Below are 17,360 nucleotides of genomic sequence, written 5' to 3'. Positions count from 1 at the left end.
GACAGCTAAGTGTAATGATACCAACCGGCGTATAATTAAAATTTACAAAAGTACGTAGAAATGACCACATGATCAACTAGAATAATTAGGAACCCTGTTGTGTATGATATGAAAATAATTACGAAAATGTAGTAACCCTATTCTGAATGCGTAAAACTAAATAAACAAGGAAGACCACAAATAACAAACACAAGTAAAATTAGCAAATGTGATTCATTTACATCTTTGATATTATAATATCTGTATTTATTCAAAATATATGCAACTTGACTTTACTATGATTATGAATATCCATATAATTTGTCTTGCAATAATTATTGTTTCTAACTAATCAAATTAAAAGAATTTAATTATTGTTCATCGTCATTTAGACACTATCGAATACAGAGAGTCTCAATTTTAGAAGAACATCAAAATGAAGGTCGTTTATTGACAACAACACAAATAAAACATATACATATACATAAACATAATAACAATCCCCCCAGAATTATCTCCACAATGTCTCACATCTAATATAAATAAGAATATACATAAATACATCAATAATTAAAGTAAAAACAATATTCAACGGACAGAAAATGATATAAAAACAACATAATTCTAAACAACAATTCTCACATAATAATATAAAATCAAAACTATGACACAAAATCATAAATAAATTTGTACAAATATTAGATGTATGAAAACTGCTTTTATCTAGTTCTCCAGAAATCTATACGTGAGAAGAACTGTTTTACGAGATCATATTGTTTCTAAATAAACTAATAAAATGATTAAAAAGATTATGATATGACGGAAATTCAACATGGTGGACAATTTTAACAAAGACACGCGAACACATGCTAATTTGACACATTATATTAACAAAGATATGAAGGATTCAAAAACTCGACATTTAAACAAATAGAACAAGTACAGATATTATTACAAAGGGATAATTTTTAGGCAAGAAACATAATAAATATAAATTTTCATACCCAGATTTTATTACTCTTCTCCACGTCTTAGTCAGTTCAACAGTTGAAACCAAACAAATTGTAATAGTCAAGGGTCGTACTACCACATCCTATTACCAAGTATTATTTATATATATATATATATATATATATATATATATATATATATATATATATATGTATATATATATATATATATATATATATATATATATATATATATATATAAATAATATCACTGATCATAGTTTTTTTACTACATAACCATACCACTACATAAGAAAGAAGGTTTATATCTGTCCATGGTAGTACACCAAACCCCAAATAACAGGATTGGGGTGTGATTTTTGTGAACAGTAGTATATAAATCATAAGTCACTAACATGAGAAAAACCTTTTCAAGTCTGTTCCACCAGGTTTACTTGCTCCAACCCATTATCCACTAACACAGTCAACCCATTTTTGTGTAGGATAACAATACGATAAAAAAAGCTCACAAAAACGTAGTTGCTTTGCATGTATGGAGTGAATTGGACAGTATTAAAACGCCTAACCCTCAATGTCAGTGAGTTAATTATAGTTTCATCATAGTTTAATTAATGATTTCAAATATATTGCACAAAGATTTTGCATATTTACTTTTTGCTAAAAAAATGCTAAGTGCTTCAGAAATGAAAACAGTCCCAATGCTCAACAGGAGTGTCCCCCTATTGACATGGCACAAGTAAGTATTCGAAAGCCGAACAAATGGAATGTTCGAGTACCGCAGCAATTTGCATTCGACTAAACACAAACGGTTTTTGTGCTCGACGGTCGAGTGAATGTAGAGCATCATAATTTCGGCGTAATTTCAGCGCAATTGTTATTATGCCATAACAAATCCGGAGGCCCTTCATGACCGCTGACAGTGTTTTCGATGACGGTCAATCCGAATGTAAACACAGTGGAAAATTTGAAAACTGACAGTTTTGTTCTCGCCTTGGTTAACGTTTGTACGTACGGTCTGATTGATGCGTTATAATAACAGTTTTTCGTTGTTAAATGGTATTTTTGCCGGTATTGTTCAGATTTTAAAATTCGAGTTATGCGGTTGGCCATTGTGGTGAAATCATCGTCTATTTATCACGAGTCATTTAATTAATTCCATTAATTTTCTTTTATCAGATTGTACACGTTACATGTAGGTAATGTTGTTTAACGTGCACATTTAAAGAAGCAAATTATACGCAGATCAACATATTTTTTTTATTATTTTATTTTTGGTGTCGATAAACAATGAACTCATTTTAATGTCCTGATTCGAAAAATGTCATCACATTTTATGTAACAGCTCGGATAAAGCAAAATAGTAAAGAAATAAGAAATCTTCCGAGGTCAGAAAAGAAATTTCATACCTAAAGAAACCGACTTTAGACCTCTCTATCCTTGTTTCTGACTCTGCTTTCATCTTTTTGACGTTTCGATAAGCAGACATAGTTGTTTAAATCATTAAAACATTGTTTGTTACGTATATGATGAATAGACTTTGTAATGAAATTGTAAATGGATCATCTAACATACTTTAATTCAAAAAACTGGTTAAATCTGGGGCTCTATATTTCTTATACAAAAACAACTTGACATTTGCGAAAATTATAGAAATATACAGTATCTAAAGTTTGGCGTACCAACGATTTGAAGTGTAGCATAAAAAGAGTCATATACATATTCTATCCTTCTACAATCTTCCCCTGTTTCCAAAAGATAATTGGGAAATATCAAAGTCTGATGAAGAAAAAACCATTGACATTAAAGAAGATTTAATAATTCCTTCTTCGTTCTGATTTAATCTACAAAAACTGAACGATCTCAGAGAAGTATCCCTAATGAATATACCCATAGTAGACGACCAATATGATATGAATAATGTATTCAGGGTGATTCATCTAAGAAGAATTCATTAAAAGGTTTGTGAAAAACGAAAAAAAAAAAGAATTCATTTAAAATTTGTATGGCAATTACAGCTAGAACTATTTTTCAAATTTATTTTAAACAAAATTCCAGTTTCGCCGGAAGAGAAATTATTATTTTCAATAAGAAAACATCCTGTATATTTTTGAATTTTTAAATTCTACATGTAACTGCAAATAAAATAACTTCACTATGAACTATACATTTTGATTCATTAATTTTTTTCTAAAAATTGTTCTAGTCACTAAAATGTGTATAAAGCCACCAATTTTGATGCTGGAAAACTCATTTTTGGCATACATATTAATCAAGGACCGAACTATAAAAAACAATATTAGTATTCCTAAGTATCTTAAAGTATCAATAACTTTACCAAAAATGTAATATCATTTTGTTAGATACGAAACAAATGCCATCTATGGCACTATCAAGATATACAGTATCAAAAATGATGAACGTATCTACTCGCGTATTGAGACGGAACATCAATACCTCTTTGTAAACAAAAAAGAAAGATATACATGCAATTATGTGGGCGGGCCGGACTGACTGGAGGGGATCATTTGGTTTTGCTGTGATTAGCATGCGGTTCGTCTCCGCAGACGAGTCGGTGCGCGCACTAGCACGGCGCATTGTCTCTGAGAGTGGGGATTCCTACTACCGGGCAAAATTTTTCTCTCTTTGTCGTGCATGCATCTCTTACAACCTCCAGACACGGAGAGCATTTTTCGCACTGTATAGTAAAATGATTGATATTTATATATTTTTGATGAAATCTCTGTTAATAATTTTTTTGTATAAGGAATGTTTATAGCAATCAAAAGGTTTCTATATATTATTTCTTTTTTCTTAAATGATGGTCTTTGACTAAAATACCTTTCTAGCATCAAAATTGGTGACTTTACAGAATTTGTTGTCAATTAAAGCAAAAGAATTAAAATATTATTCATATTTTCCATTATTTTCAGCTGTCCATAATTCTATGAAACATAATATATTTGTAATTATTTATTAGTTAGTTATTGACTGAATACAACTACACCTTTACTAATAATTATTATCCATTTTTGATATTAATTTTACTTTAAATGTATTTCAGGACAAATAATTAAAATTCAATATGAATTATTTAAAATTTTATATATTATATGACCTATTAACTTATAATAACTTAACTGATAAAATAAATAATAATTTAATTCAGCTCTAATGTGGCATTCAATTAATTTAAAATGACAATTATGCACTTCAGCAGGCGATAAATTTTAAAGCGTTCACAACATTTATCTAATTATTTTGTTTAATTCAGCAGTATTTAAAGTCGAAATGAAATTCATATTTTATTGGGCCCTATTGACGAAACTGAATCAATTCGCAGCACCCGTTCACGATTCTCCCCCATCCTTATTAATAAGACAGGGACATAATCTTGGCGTTTCGGGATTGCGAATTACGTACTCAACGTGGGTCCAGATAAGGGTGGCGGAAAACCGGCTTCAATCCGCCCCAAGAAGCGATCAATTAGAAGACACGGGTGCGTGAATCTGCGAGTTTCGCAGGCATGCGATCTATTTATTTTTCATCGCCTGAATGAATTATCATCGCGGTGCGTCGTGTGCGGGGTAGGAAAAACCAAGCCGGGTGCTTCAACAGGCGAATAAACAGTGTGCAACCGAGGTGAAGGATCGTTTTCCGAGTGGGGATGTTTATTATACAGCTAAATGGTGGAGGGTATGTAAAGGCGCGTTTCTCCGTAATGTGTGTACATAACGGAAAAATGTGTGGGACATGAGTTATTGTTTTAGAATCGGAATGTAGACTGGTGGTGATTAAGATCATTTAAGGAGATAAGTAAAACGAACGAAACACAAAAGGGAAACGTAATGAAAACTCAAACAATAAAATGGACTTGAGGAGGAAAATATAAAAGATATGAATAATACGCACACTTCAAAGTGCTTTCAGTCACACAATTTATAAATATGCTAAATGAGTATTAAAATGAATTGGATTGTGTATGAAACAAAAATAAATAAGAGTTAATAAACGAATATTGTATATGACTGCTATGACAATTTATTAGGCATTATTCTGGATACTGTTCATTTTTGGTTCAAGATTTCTTGAGTAATCGTCTTAATTATAGGAACTTATTATAATATGTATATTAAAATATGATCTGTATTACTTGAATTGGATGCCACTATCTTTAATATATATTGTTTGTGTTATTGCTGTGTCTATTAACCAATCTAATTTTGCCTTTTTTTTTTAAATTTATTGCACCTTTTTAACTTATGGTCTCTGTGAATTTAAATTGATTACAATTCAGCGTTACCAAGACCGAGAGGAAGAGGATTAATGGATGAAGGTTCATTTGACCCTAAACCTACAAGAAAAACCCTCATTTCTACCAAAAACATGCGAGTCTAAATTATATATTTAAAAAAACTATGTAATCTTTTCATTTTGATGTAGAAGATTTCGACGTAGTGTCACTTCACTAAAGTTCCTGTCACTGATTCCTTAAACATGAAATCAGAAATATTCCCTCCAGATATAATAGATCTTTTCCGTACGTGCCTTACTGAAAGCTACATTCTACGAAAAAACTGAAGGATTAGCAACGGGAAGTTCTCTTAGTCCAGTGATAGCCAATTTCTTTATGGAAAAGAACAAAAAACGATTGAGACTTCCAAACACATACCTTCTGTTTGGTATTGTTACGTGGATGATACTTTCGTGGTATGGAAACATGGACAAAAAAAACTAGATCAGTTTTTAAAACATCTAAACTCTCAACATAACAATATCAAATTCACAATGGAAAAGGAGAAGGAAACTATCTAACTATCATCACAAGGGGTCATCAAAACACTAACCGAATGAGCCAAAAGGATATTTGCCACACACCACATCGCTGAAGAACAAGAACACTTGAAAAAAACATTACAGGCCAGCGGATACAAACTCTCAGAAATAAGACGTTCAAAGAGATCTCATACCAATAATAAAGATCCATCTAGTGAGCCCACGATTGGTAAAGCTTTTCTTCCATATATCTGTAAAATAGAATTAAAATCTTATTAAAATATAACGATTATACCAATAAGGAAGAGAAGAGAGGTCATCAAACAGCTTCCACAAAACGTTCAATAGGGACTGCATCCTAGAACAATCAGGCAAGTCTTCTGTAGCTGAACAGGCACTTTTAGATGGTGGAAATCATAAGATAAAAATTTCAAGATATACAATTGCTTGCCTCGACAACTGGATATCACAAGAGGATGATTATGAAAGCAATTGAAATCCATAAACACGGTAGCAACTTCAACAGAAAAGAAAAAGCATTGAAGCTTGATAAAATATGGACACCAAAAACACGAAAATCGCTAAGCAGATAAGAGCAGTCAATGAACAGAACGAAATTTCTAGAACATTTAGTTGTCAATCAGATGTCAAACATGAACCAAATCAGACCTCTGAAGATGCTAGCCACTCGTGCCAGCGAAACGTCAAGATATAATTTCAACAAACGTCGACCAATAAACCCAAACAACTATAGATATATTAATTTGTAACTTTATTCATTTAGTTTTTAAAATTATTATTATTATTATTATTATTATTATTATTATTATTATTATTTAATTATAATGGATTAAAATAAGTATCAACTCAATTCAACATAGTAATTTGACTGCATGTTAAAAGTCAAATTATTTTGGACTGTGTTTAATTATATTTAATATGATGAACAATTAATGCCATTCAAATTTACCCTCGCACAAAACAGACTACTGTCACGTCCTAAAACATCAATTAATTTCTTGGTCTGCACACATCATTGTTTGACTATATTAATTCAGTACAGTATAAATCAGATAAATGGCACTGAGAACTGACTGTGTTTGCGACGAGAGCGACGTGGGGAAATCAAATTCCATTGTGTCGGCATTTCGCATTCGCAGTTCGACGGAGTTCCGATAATTAAAATAATTCGGTGCGAATCCGGCCTAGGCTTACTTTCTTCCGAATTGAACGGAACGAATCAGGAAATGACTGGTGTGGCTCGTCATAATAATAAAACAAACAATCGGTGGGACTAGAACTGTCGTCGGCAGATAATGTTGATTTATAAGGCTTATCTAAATACAGCAACAGTGCAGTTTATGGTGAGTTTGTGCTTAAACCGTCAGTTTTTGGGCCATTGTCTTTATAAATTGTGGATGGCGGATCGGTTGAATGATGAATAAATGAATGCGGATCGTAAATCCGCGTATCAACAATGCCCCCTGCACTAATTCCACTATTGGCTCTGCAAATGCCGTTTTTGACGGTGTTTACTCCCATAATTTATATGCATATTCGAGTTGATGCGAATGTGATACGCACAATTTGCCTTTTTGATTAAATTTAATATGTTGTAAATTATTATTAACGAAAGCTGTATTGAAAATATTCTCTTTATTCTCTTCATTTATAATATTATATTTTAGTCTTATAAAACGTTAATAATCTCTTGTAGAACCTTATAAAACTTACATATATATATTTTTTGAATCTTATAGTAGGTCTTGTTCTACTCATATTAGTTTTTCATTTATTTTCACTTTGTTGTTTATGAAGAATATATTAATCTTTATTATTATTCCATAAGATCTTTACATGCCACAAAGATGAATTGTTTTTACATTGTTCAGGCGTTAGGTATTGTTACAAGTTAAAAGCTCGAAACATGCAAATCAGCTTTGTTTAAATATTTTTTATCGATCAATTAACATCTCATTATACAACGATAACGGTTCGTTTGGCCTGTACAAAAGGCACAATTTCATGCGCATTTTGTAAATGGATTCAACACGATATTCAATGCCATTTAGTGGGCCTTCACCAAAAAAATTTTATTATGAAATTGGAATTTCAAAAACATTCGATTTTTATAGTATATCCCGTTATTAATTAATTGACGGATGCCTATTTAATAATCTAAAGTTTTTTAAAGTTTGTTGTTTTAATTTTATAACCTTTGTTACAGCCAAAGGAAACGCCGAAGAATTGGAGTTCATTAATAGTGGATCCGATTCGTCTCAACCTCAAACCAGCACTAAAAATCTTTCGAGCAAAAAGAGAAAAACAAAAACTAAGACTCAAAAAATCAATAAAATAACGCGTCCACAATTGATCAAGCAATTAATACACATAACCACTTTAGGTAAGTTTTTCTTATTTTTTTAGTACACATATAATAAACATTTTACATTCCTTATGGCGCTTTTAAAAAAAGGCTCACGTTTTTTGTACAAATAGGTCGACCAATTATCCGAGAAATTGCATCGTTTTGTTCCAGATATGAGCGAACCGTTGGAGTGGCTGAACGAGAGCTTAGCAGACGCCATCGAGGACTATGGGACAGGAGATAATGAGGGCATTCCATTAGTGCCCATTTCGGATTACGCCATGACTGCTATGGAGAATCCAGATTTTCAAAACCTTTTAAGAGCACTAGGCATCGACGAACCGTCCAGTGAACAGGTATGAAACATCGTTGCAAACAAACAAAATAAACTTGACACAGTTTCGCATTGCACAAAGTCATCAAAGACTTGTAACAATTGAATAATAATCGTTTGTGGAAAATCTAAACATTAGAAACAACCATCATGAGGTAAGTATTTGGTACTTTACTGATGCGGTCTGGAGGTCAATTTCGGTGGCTATTTTCTTCGATCCTAAACAAACAATGGGTCAGATAAATCGAAAGCGTACAATTTGTTAGACAACGAGGCAAAACTTTGAATATAATTCAACTGGCTGATCAGAATTAGTCAGAAACTCAACTCAATAGAATTAATTTATTTCTATCACTACAATAACTAATCCAAAATTCATTTTTTAATAAAAACATTAATTATTAATTATTAAACAATAATAATTAAACAATAAAATGATTTTTTTTTAATTTTAAGTTTGCTGTAATTAATCTAGATTATTTTAATTAGATATAGAAGTTTTTAAAGTAGTTGTAGATATTAAGTAAAGTCTGGAGCATACGTTGCCCTCTGTCGAATGATAGCGAAAATGCAAGTAGGTCACATCAATGCTAAGTTTCGTATAGAATACTGCAAGTTTTTAAACATTGTAATTTAGTCCATTTTCTGAGATAAGGGTATCAAATTTTATAAATTATTGTCACCTCCTGAATTTTAATGAGGTATTCGAAATATGAAAATAGGCACATACCTATATATATAAATACATATGTATACTTTATTTAGGCACGTGATATGAATATTTATTGTTATTTAAGTAGAAAAACATCCAACACAATACAATTTTAATTTGCTAAGTTACTTATTATCCAAGGTCAATTTCAACTAATCACCAGCCAATCCATTAATTTTTTAGAAAATAAAAATATAAATAAATTCTAACATTCCTATTAATATTTGATTTTTGTTATAGGAAGCCTATTGGAGAATTCCTAGTCATTTAACAAGAAATGCATTGCAAGATTACTCCGATTTAGTGAAGCAGGCCCTCGATAACACTTTAACAATACCTGAAGAAAATGAGGAACCAGAGATCAAGGATTCTTCATCTGACGACGGAGAATCAGAAGTTGAAGAGCAAGAAGTCAATAATTCTTCTTCAGATGATGAAGATCTTTTTGACAAAATCAAAAAACAAGTGCAAGAAAATAAATTGAAAGAAAGAATTAAAGAATCTGCCAAAAAAACGAAAATTACCCAAATAGTAAATGAAGCAAATATGGAACAAAGTGAACCTGGTCCTTCGCAAGTACAAAAATCGAGAAAAAGAAAAATTGCTAATGTAGACGACAGTGAAGACAGTAATGATATACCTGAAACTACTGAAGTAAGCGATAATGAGAATATGAACAAAGAAGACAACACGATGGTTAATAGAAAAAGACTTCGTCGAATTACGGAGAGTGATGATGAAGGCGATGTTACCATTCAAAATTCATTGAATGAAAGTGACAACGAGACAAATGAAAATAGCTCCATTAGAAAAAGAAGCATTCTCAATAGCGATGACGACGAAAATATGGATGAATCTCAAACAAAAATAATAGATCAAAATAAATCAGATCCATCTCAAGCTAAAAAAGCCAAAAGAAAGAAAATTGCCGTAGTAGAAGACAGTGAAGACAGTAACGATGTACCTGAAAATATTGAAGCAAGCAACAGTGAGAATAGAATCAACGAAGAATATAACAGCCAAGTAAACGAAAAATCAACTCGCCGAATTGCGGAGAGTGATGATGAGGACGAAGCTTCCACTCAAAATTCAATGAGTGACAAGAAAACCAGTCCTCTTAGAAAAACAAGAATTCTCGACAGTGATGATGAAGAAAGTGTCGATAAAGAAAATTTGAATACAATGAATGTTACGGAGACAGATAATAAAAGAACAAGATCCCTTTCTAATTCAGATTCTGAAAAACCTAATAAAAAAAGAAAAACAATTATTGATAGTGATGATGAATAAATATTTTAGTTAAGTTTAAAATAATTTTTAAGTTTTTATTATACTTTTTGTAACTTGTATTGTACAATTTTAATAAATATGTTTTCAATTTGCTTATGTGTTTTAATTAATTACTAATTAGTGAAAACCTACAAATATATGTACAAGATGTTGTAACAAACCCAAAATAACTGCATAGTTAGTATCTAACGGTAAAAAATAAATAAAGCAGCATCATCCCGAGACATAATTTGTAACTTAATTAATTTTCAAATACCTGTGAGTTCAAGGTTAAACTTACTGTTTTGTTAATCTTACATTAGTTATGGTATACTCAAGTGTCTAGTTTTCATCTTTAAAAAGTTGTCATGTGGTCATGAATAAATTATGTTATTAAAGATCTTAAAGAACCGTTTGTGTAAATTTCTATAAATCTAAATAGTCATAAGTTTCATACTTATATAATCATATAATCAGACATTATTAAAGATTAAAATATTTATAACTACAATAATTGTAGTAGCATTAATATTAATGCGATATATTCTTCTATATCTAATTGGCACTAGACATGAATATTCTAATTTGTTTTATGTTTGGTCTATATACCTATTTTGAGTTTGCAAATTTGCTATTAGTAAGAACAAGTACGATGACCAAGCTGGGTTTATCAACGTTGCTTCTTAGCACCCTATTACTTTTAAGTACTACTGTTTTAATACAAGCAACAACTTGCCTTAAAACATTGGGTAAGTTAGATTAAAAATATTGGCCATTTTTAACATAATGCACATAGTTATAAGATAAATTAATAAGTTTCGCAAAATTTTAGCCAAAAATGTGTCGAAAGAAGACAAAATTACAATTGTGAATAAACATAACGAACTGAGGTTGTTAGTCGCTCAAGGAAAAATTACAGGCCAGCCGAAAGCTATAAACATGAAGAAATTGGTATGGTTTATATCAAATGATGTTCTATTTATTCTACAATTGATAAACTTATTACTTGACACTTGGTTTAAATATTGTTAAAATTATAATTATTTTAGTCTTGGGATGATTGTTTGGCAAAAAAATCTCAAAAGTTAGCTGACAGTTGTTTTTTCGGTCATAAACTAATTACTTGTGGTATGTATAATTACTTAATGTATGTTATAATTTGTTTAAAAATGTATTCCTTAATCTAAAGTGTTTGCCACATTACAAAATAAATGTAATAGCTACACTTTACTAGTGTCAATTAACTTCTAAGATAGACACATTTTGATAATGTAAATTATTTATAAACTTTTAAATATCTTTATCAATTATAACTAACATTTTTAAACATTTTAAACAAAACATGTTGTTATATGACAATCAAACTTATTCATATAACTGTTGATTGTTTATACTTTTTATGAAAAATTTTAATGATTTAAGTTACATGAGAGGCTCTAAAAATTCAATTTAACATTTTTTTTTTATAACTTTTAATTAAGATTTGAATATTTTAGACACATTTTGGTGGGTCGGTGAGAACTACCATATTTCCCAATTAAAATCTGACGACTCTAACGCTCCTGACTGGAATACTGCCATTCAATCTTGGTTCGACGAAAATGCAGTTTATACGTATAATAACGTCATTCAAAAAGCAGCTGGTCATTACACTCAGGTAGACATTAAAACTGTAAATACATATTTCATATAAAACTCAATAATTGTAGGTTGTATGGGCTGAAACCACGAAAGTCGGTTGCGGATATACATACTATAAAACTGATCTTAGTTCATCCTATCTAAAGTACTATTTCTGTGCATATGGAGAGGGGTAAGATTTTGTTACAGTTTTTAATTAATTTCATAATTATACAATTTTAGAGGTAACATTCCTGGAGAATATCCTTACCAGAATGGAACATCGGGCTGTGATAATTTATGCTGATAGTATTTGTTAATACGAATTTGTAAATAGTCTTTAGCCTCCAAATTTGTAGTAAATTTACATACTGACTTACATAAATTTCAGTAAAGTTGTCAATGTATTTGATAGATAAGATAATAACAAATAGTAATAGAAAAATAAACAATTTCCAATACAATATAACAAATTTATTCTTTAACTGACCCAAAAAAATACATATAAATACAAAAAGTACGTAACCAAAAAATATTCAGTGAAAACGTAAAACAAAAACAACATGAAAATGGTTCTTTTAAGTACTGTATTTGTTTTAATAAATGTGTACTTTGTTTTTGGTGCTTGCCCAAATGGAACATTAAGTAAGATCATTCTATAATAATACTCAAAAGAACGTAACATATCAATTTTTTGCGTAATAAAAAAAATATATATTTTACTTCTGGGTTAAAGTTTTATTTATTAACGAAATAGGTTCTAATTGTAAATTACGTGCGTTTTTTATCTCGTATTGTAGATCAAGGAGTCACTTCGGAGGAACAGGATTTGATTGTATCTTTACATAATGGTTTTAGACTAGAAATAGCAAATGGAACTGTATCTAATCAACCTAGGGGTATTAATTTAAAAAGAATGGTACATAAATATTATATTTTTTGGTAATATATTTATCTGTATCATATTTAATTTCAGAAATGGGATTCCTGTTTGGCTAGTGAAGCCCAAAGAATAGCGAATACTTGCGAATTTAAACATCAAGAAGTTACTTGCTGTAAGTAAAATGCCACAACCACAAACAATATTCTAACTTATTAAATATGACATTAAAATTAGCTGCATGGAGTGCAATTGGTCAAAATCTATACACATCATCCTCAACCTCCGGTAGTAACAAAGCTAGTGACTGGAGGGCTGCTACGACTTCTTGGTTTAACGAACACAAAGTTTACACATACAGCTCCACTTACAACTCTAATGCCGGTCACTACACACAGGTCTTTTTTAATTACTCAATGCGAACAATTTATGTAAAAATATAAATTTTAGATGGTTTGGGCAAGCACTGACAGAGTAGGTTGTGGTTGGACTTATTACACAGATTCCAGCAAGTTCAAATATAAGAAACTTTATGTATGCAATTATGCACCTGCGTAAGTTTCCGTTTAATTTCTTCAAAAATCAATTGTTTATTTAATTTTGGGTCTCTTTTAAATGTTGTGATTTTACAGGGGAAATTACGTTGGTGAATATCCTTACAAAACCGGTGATAGCGGTTGTGAGAATCTCTGTTAGTTAATTCGACATATTGTTATATTATTATTATTATATTAATTTATTTGTGTTTACTGCAATAAAATAATGACAGTGATATTTTTTATTATTATTTATCGAACGAATTTTACATATAGCATGACCTATTTGAAAGGGGAGCACTCCCAATTAATTTTATTTTTGTACAATTTTGGCAAACTTCTAACAAAGAAAATCAGACCGTTCCTTCTGGCGTTTACAAAATCCCACTTGTCATGGACTCAGGAAAAATGGAACACTGTTCTTTGGAGCGATGAAAGTACTTTTAATTTGTTTGGGTTGGATGGTAGGATATTTGTGAGTGGTACCATTTTAAATATCAAACTCCTTTGGTTAAACATGGTGGCAGAAGCATTATGTTTTGGGATGGTTTTATCGATTCAAAGTTGGACCCTTGATTTAAGTGGACGGTATAATGGATCGTTTTCAATACAATATATACTGGAAAACACTGTTTCCATTTACAGGGGAGAGATCCACCTTCGTTGGATATTTCAACAAGATAACGATCCCAAATACGTTTAAAATTAGAGAGTCGTTTCTAATGAAAAACTTAACAGTGCTTGAGTACTTTCCAAATTGATTTTTTATTAAAAATAAAAACCTGTGAAAATAATGATCAATGTGATTAATGGACCTATTTTGTAATAAATTAGATTTGCTCATGTTTGCAACAGATTAAAGAAAACATTAAGTAACATTTGTAATAAGTAAATAAATATTTCATACTTTTTTCCATCACTATACATGTTCATATTTCTATAGAAAAACTAAAAATCATATTTTTATGAATATATTTATTTGCTATTATACTAATATTAATACTATAATAATTATAGCATTATTATTATTATAGTTTTCCAATATTCTTGAAAAATAATATAATTTGTTCTTTTTTCGACAGTTTATTCGACAGACTACTTGACTACTAAAAATTATGTATAATAACATCATCCAAAAAGCTACTGTTTATTGCACTCAGGTATATATTAAAACTGTAAATGGATTGAAACCTCGATAGTGGGTTATAGACATTCATACTATAAGCTGATCTAAGATCATCTTATCAAAAATACGATTTCTGTGCGTATATAAATAATTTTACCATTAAACAATTCTAGAAGTTGATATGGATAATATCCCTACCACAATAGGTCATTGGGATGTGATAATTTGTAGTGGGAATATTAATCAATATGAATTATAAATAGTTTTTACCCCTTAAATTTACATACTGACATATTTAAAAGTTCAAAAATATTGTCAATGTATTGATAGATAAGATAATAACAAAAAATAAATAATTTCCAATATAAAATAACAAATTTATTCGTTAATTGACCCTTAAAATTCATATAAATACATATAGTACGTAAGCAGTGAGTATTAAGTGAAATTATTATACAAAACAAGAGCAGTAAAAATGCTTCTATTAAGTGGTATACTTGTTTTATTAAATATGTATCTTGCTTTTGGTACTTGCCCAAATGGAACCTTAGGTAAGGTGAATATTCATAAGATAGACTCTAATTATGAATCACGACCATTTTTATGTATTTTTTCTAAAATTTACTTATTTTAGGACAAGGAGTCACTTCCGAAGAACAGAATTTAATTGTGTCCCTACATAATAGTTTTAGACTTGAGATAGCAAATGGAACGGTACCTAATCAACCGAAGGGTAACAATTTAAAACGAATGGTAACAGTTGCAGGTATTTCATTTTGATTAATAATAGAGCACATTTAATTTCAGAAATGGGATTCATGTTTGGCCAGTGAGGCCCAAAGAATAGCGAATACCTGCGAGTACATGCATCAAAAAGCTTCCTGTTGTAAGTAAAATTTCACAAATACTGTTAAATTATTAATTGTGAGATTGCGTCTAGCTACATGGGGCGCAATTGGTCAAAATCTGTATACGTCATCCTCAACCTCTGACAGTAACAAAGTTAGTAACTGGACGAGCGCCACGACTTCTTGGTTTGACGAATACAAACTTTTCACTTACAGCTCCACCTACAATCCCAACGCCAGTCATTACACACAGGTTGTTCCTTATCAATTATTTGATGCGAACGGTTTATATTAAAACATTTATTTTAGATGGTTTGGGCAACCACTGATAGCGTAGGTTGTGGTTGGACTTACTACACAGATTCCAGCGTATACAAATATAAGAAACTCTATGTGTGTAATTATGGACCTGCGTAGGTATTTCCGTTTTATTTCTTTGAAAATTAAATATTTTTAAACAAAACAAATGTTTCTGTTTCGTTAATTGTTTTGATTTTACAGGGGAAATTACGTTGGACAATATCCTTACCAGACGGGGGATAGCGGTTGTGAGAATCTCTGTTAGTTATTCGACATATTGTTATATTATTATTATTATATTAATTTATTTGTGTTTACTTCAATAAAATAATTACAGTGTTACTTTATATTATTATTTATCGACTCGAATTTTACATATTGTATGACCTATTTGGAAGTGGAGCACTTCCAATTAATTTTTTTTTGTACAATTTTGGCAAACTTCTAACAAAGAAAACCAGAGCGTTCCGTCTGGCGTTTACAAAATCCCACTTGTCATTTATGTAATTAGAATCTGAATATTTTGGTGGGTTGGCGAGAACTACAATATTTCCCAATCACAATCTAATGACTTTAACGCTCCCAACTAGAATATAGCCATTCAGTCTTGCTTCGACGAAAATACAGTTTATACGTACAATAACGTCATTAAAAAAGCTGCACGTTATTACACTCAGGCAGACATATGTATGTAATATATTATATTTCCGTTTAATTTCTTCAAAAATCAATTGTTTATTTAAGTTTGGTTTTCCTTTAAATGTTTTGATTTTACAGGGGAAATTACGTTGGTGAATATTTTTACAAAATAGGGGATAGCGGCTGTGAGAATCTCTATTAATTCGACCTTATTGTTATATTATTAATTTATTGTGTATCTGTTGCAATAAAATAATTACAATGTTATTTTTTTATTATTTATCGACCTCGAATTTTACATATGTATGCATTGTATCCTCGCTGAGATTCATTAATGGTAGGTAATATTGGTGGAAAACATAGAGTAGTGTTACAGAATAATTTTATACATGAATGTTATTCTCATCATAACATAATTCACAAAATGTAAGTGTTAACAATAGCTGTATATTTTTTATTTGCAATTGTGTTATAACATGTAATAAAAATTGGATTAGAAATTTTTATATACATTATTGCTGAAGTACTTAATTGACGCATCAAAATAATTTTGTTAGTTAAATAGTAAATGATGACAAATCATCAGACATAATGCCATTACATTGTTTTGCATTGTTATTTTATCGTAAATTTACTTTTATAACGTTTCAATTCGTCATCGAGTTGTTCCATAATTAAATAATTAAAATATATTACTACTAGAGAGTGAATTAAAATTTTAATTCCATTGAAATACTTAACCAATCTTAATTTTGATATTAAATTGTTATGTGTAAGTCGTAAAAACTCACGATTTTGTCATTTTAAATTATGTACTGTAAAACTAAACCGATTTTGCCATAAAAATGTTTTAATTATGTTTTAACCATGCCCACGTTGTTGTGTTATCAGCTATAAATTTTTTTTTTCAATGTCAATTTGCGTGTGCAATTGTGATTCATTCATTTATTCGCAAGGCATTTATGCAATTTAGAATTGGCAATTTAAATTTTAAAGGAATATCAC

General features: G+C 30.2%; 3 protein-coding genes across 3 annotated transcripts in view; all 3 read left to right on the top strand.

Moving 5' to 3' along the window:
- Positions 1-10,519, top strand: part of LOC109595664 (protein timeless homolog) — a 121,777-nt gene extending 111,258 nt beyond the window's left edge. Inside the window, exons 17-19 of the mRNA XM_020011084.2 lie at positions 7,951-8,127; positions 8,263-8,447; positions 9,378-10,519. Coding sequence (XP_019866643.2) covers positions 7,951-8,127; positions 8,263-8,447; positions 9,378-10,427 — 1,412 coding nt within the window. The 3' untranslated portion in view covers positions 10,428-10,519. The remainder of the gene's footprint in view (positions 1-7,950; positions 8,128-8,262; positions 8,448-9,377) is intronic.
- A 516-nt stretch (positions 10,520-11,035) lies between these two features.
- Positions 11,036-13,621, top strand: LOC109595668 (ancylostoma secreted protein-like). The gene is made up of 12 exons (XM_049964644.1): positions 11,036-11,155; positions 11,239-11,357; positions 11,456-11,534; positions 11,903-12,063; positions 12,116-12,219; positions 12,270-12,316; positions 12,603-12,671; positions 12,827-12,945; positions 13,003-13,081; positions 13,144-13,304; positions 13,357-13,460; positions 13,539-13,621. Exons 1-12 carry the CDS (start codon positions 11,059-11,061, stop codon positions 13,600-13,602), a joined length of 1,203 nt encoding a protein of 400 aa, XP_049820601.1. The 5' UTR covers positions 11,036-11,058; the 3' UTR covers positions 13,603-13,621.
- A 1,413-nt stretch (positions 13,622-15,034) lies between these two features.
- LOC109595663 (scoloptoxin SSD552) lies at positions 15,035-16,058 on the top strand. The gene is made up of 6 exons (XM_049965186.1): positions 15,035-15,119; positions 15,203-15,321; positions 15,376-15,454; positions 15,509-15,669; positions 15,726-15,829; positions 15,918-16,058. The coding sequence occupies exons 1-6, from the start codon at positions 15,044-15,046 to the stop codon at positions 15,979-15,981; spliced, it is 603 nt and encodes a 200-aa protein (XP_049821143.1). The 5' UTR covers positions 15,035-15,043; the 3' UTR covers positions 15,982-16,058.
- The last annotated feature ends 1,302 nt before the right edge of the window (positions 16,059-17,360 follow it).

The sequence above is a fragment of the Aethina tumida genome, chromosome 3, assembly GCF_024364675.1.
Source record: "Aethina tumida isolate Nest 87 chromosome 3, icAetTumi1.1, whole genome shotgun sequence".
NCBI lineage: Eukaryota > Metazoa > Arthropoda > Insecta > Coleoptera > Nitidulidae > Aethina > Aethina tumida.
This window is presented reverse-complemented; position numbering and strand designations above follow the sequence as displayed.

Excerpts from the sequence above, each read along its gene's own strand:
- LOC109595668 (XM_049964644.1), top strand. The coding sequence starts at position 11,059 with ATGACCAAGCTGGGTTTATCAACGTTGCTTCTTAGCACCCTATTACTT. Across the intron at positions 11,358-11,455 it reads CTATAAACATGAAGAAATTG|TCTTGGGATGATTGTTTGGC; the intron begins GTATGGTTTATA and ends TAATTATTTTAG. Across the intron at positions 12,064-12,115 it reads CAGCTGGTCATTACACTCAG|GTTGTATGGGCTGAAACCAC; the intron begins GTAGACATTAAA and ends CAATAATTGTAG.
- LOC109595663 (XM_049965186.1), top strand. The coding sequence starts at position 15,044 with ATGCTTCTATTAAGTGGTATACTTGTTTTATTAAATATGTATCTTGCT. Across the intron at positions 15,120-15,202 it reads TTGCCCAAATGGAACCTTAG|GACAAGGAGTCACTTCCGAA; the intron begins GTAAGGTGAATA and ends TACTTATTTTAG. Across the intron at positions 15,455-15,508 it reads GCATCAAAAAGCTTCCTGTT|CTACATGGGGCGCAATTGGT; the intron begins GTAAGTAAAATT and ends GATTGCGTCTAG.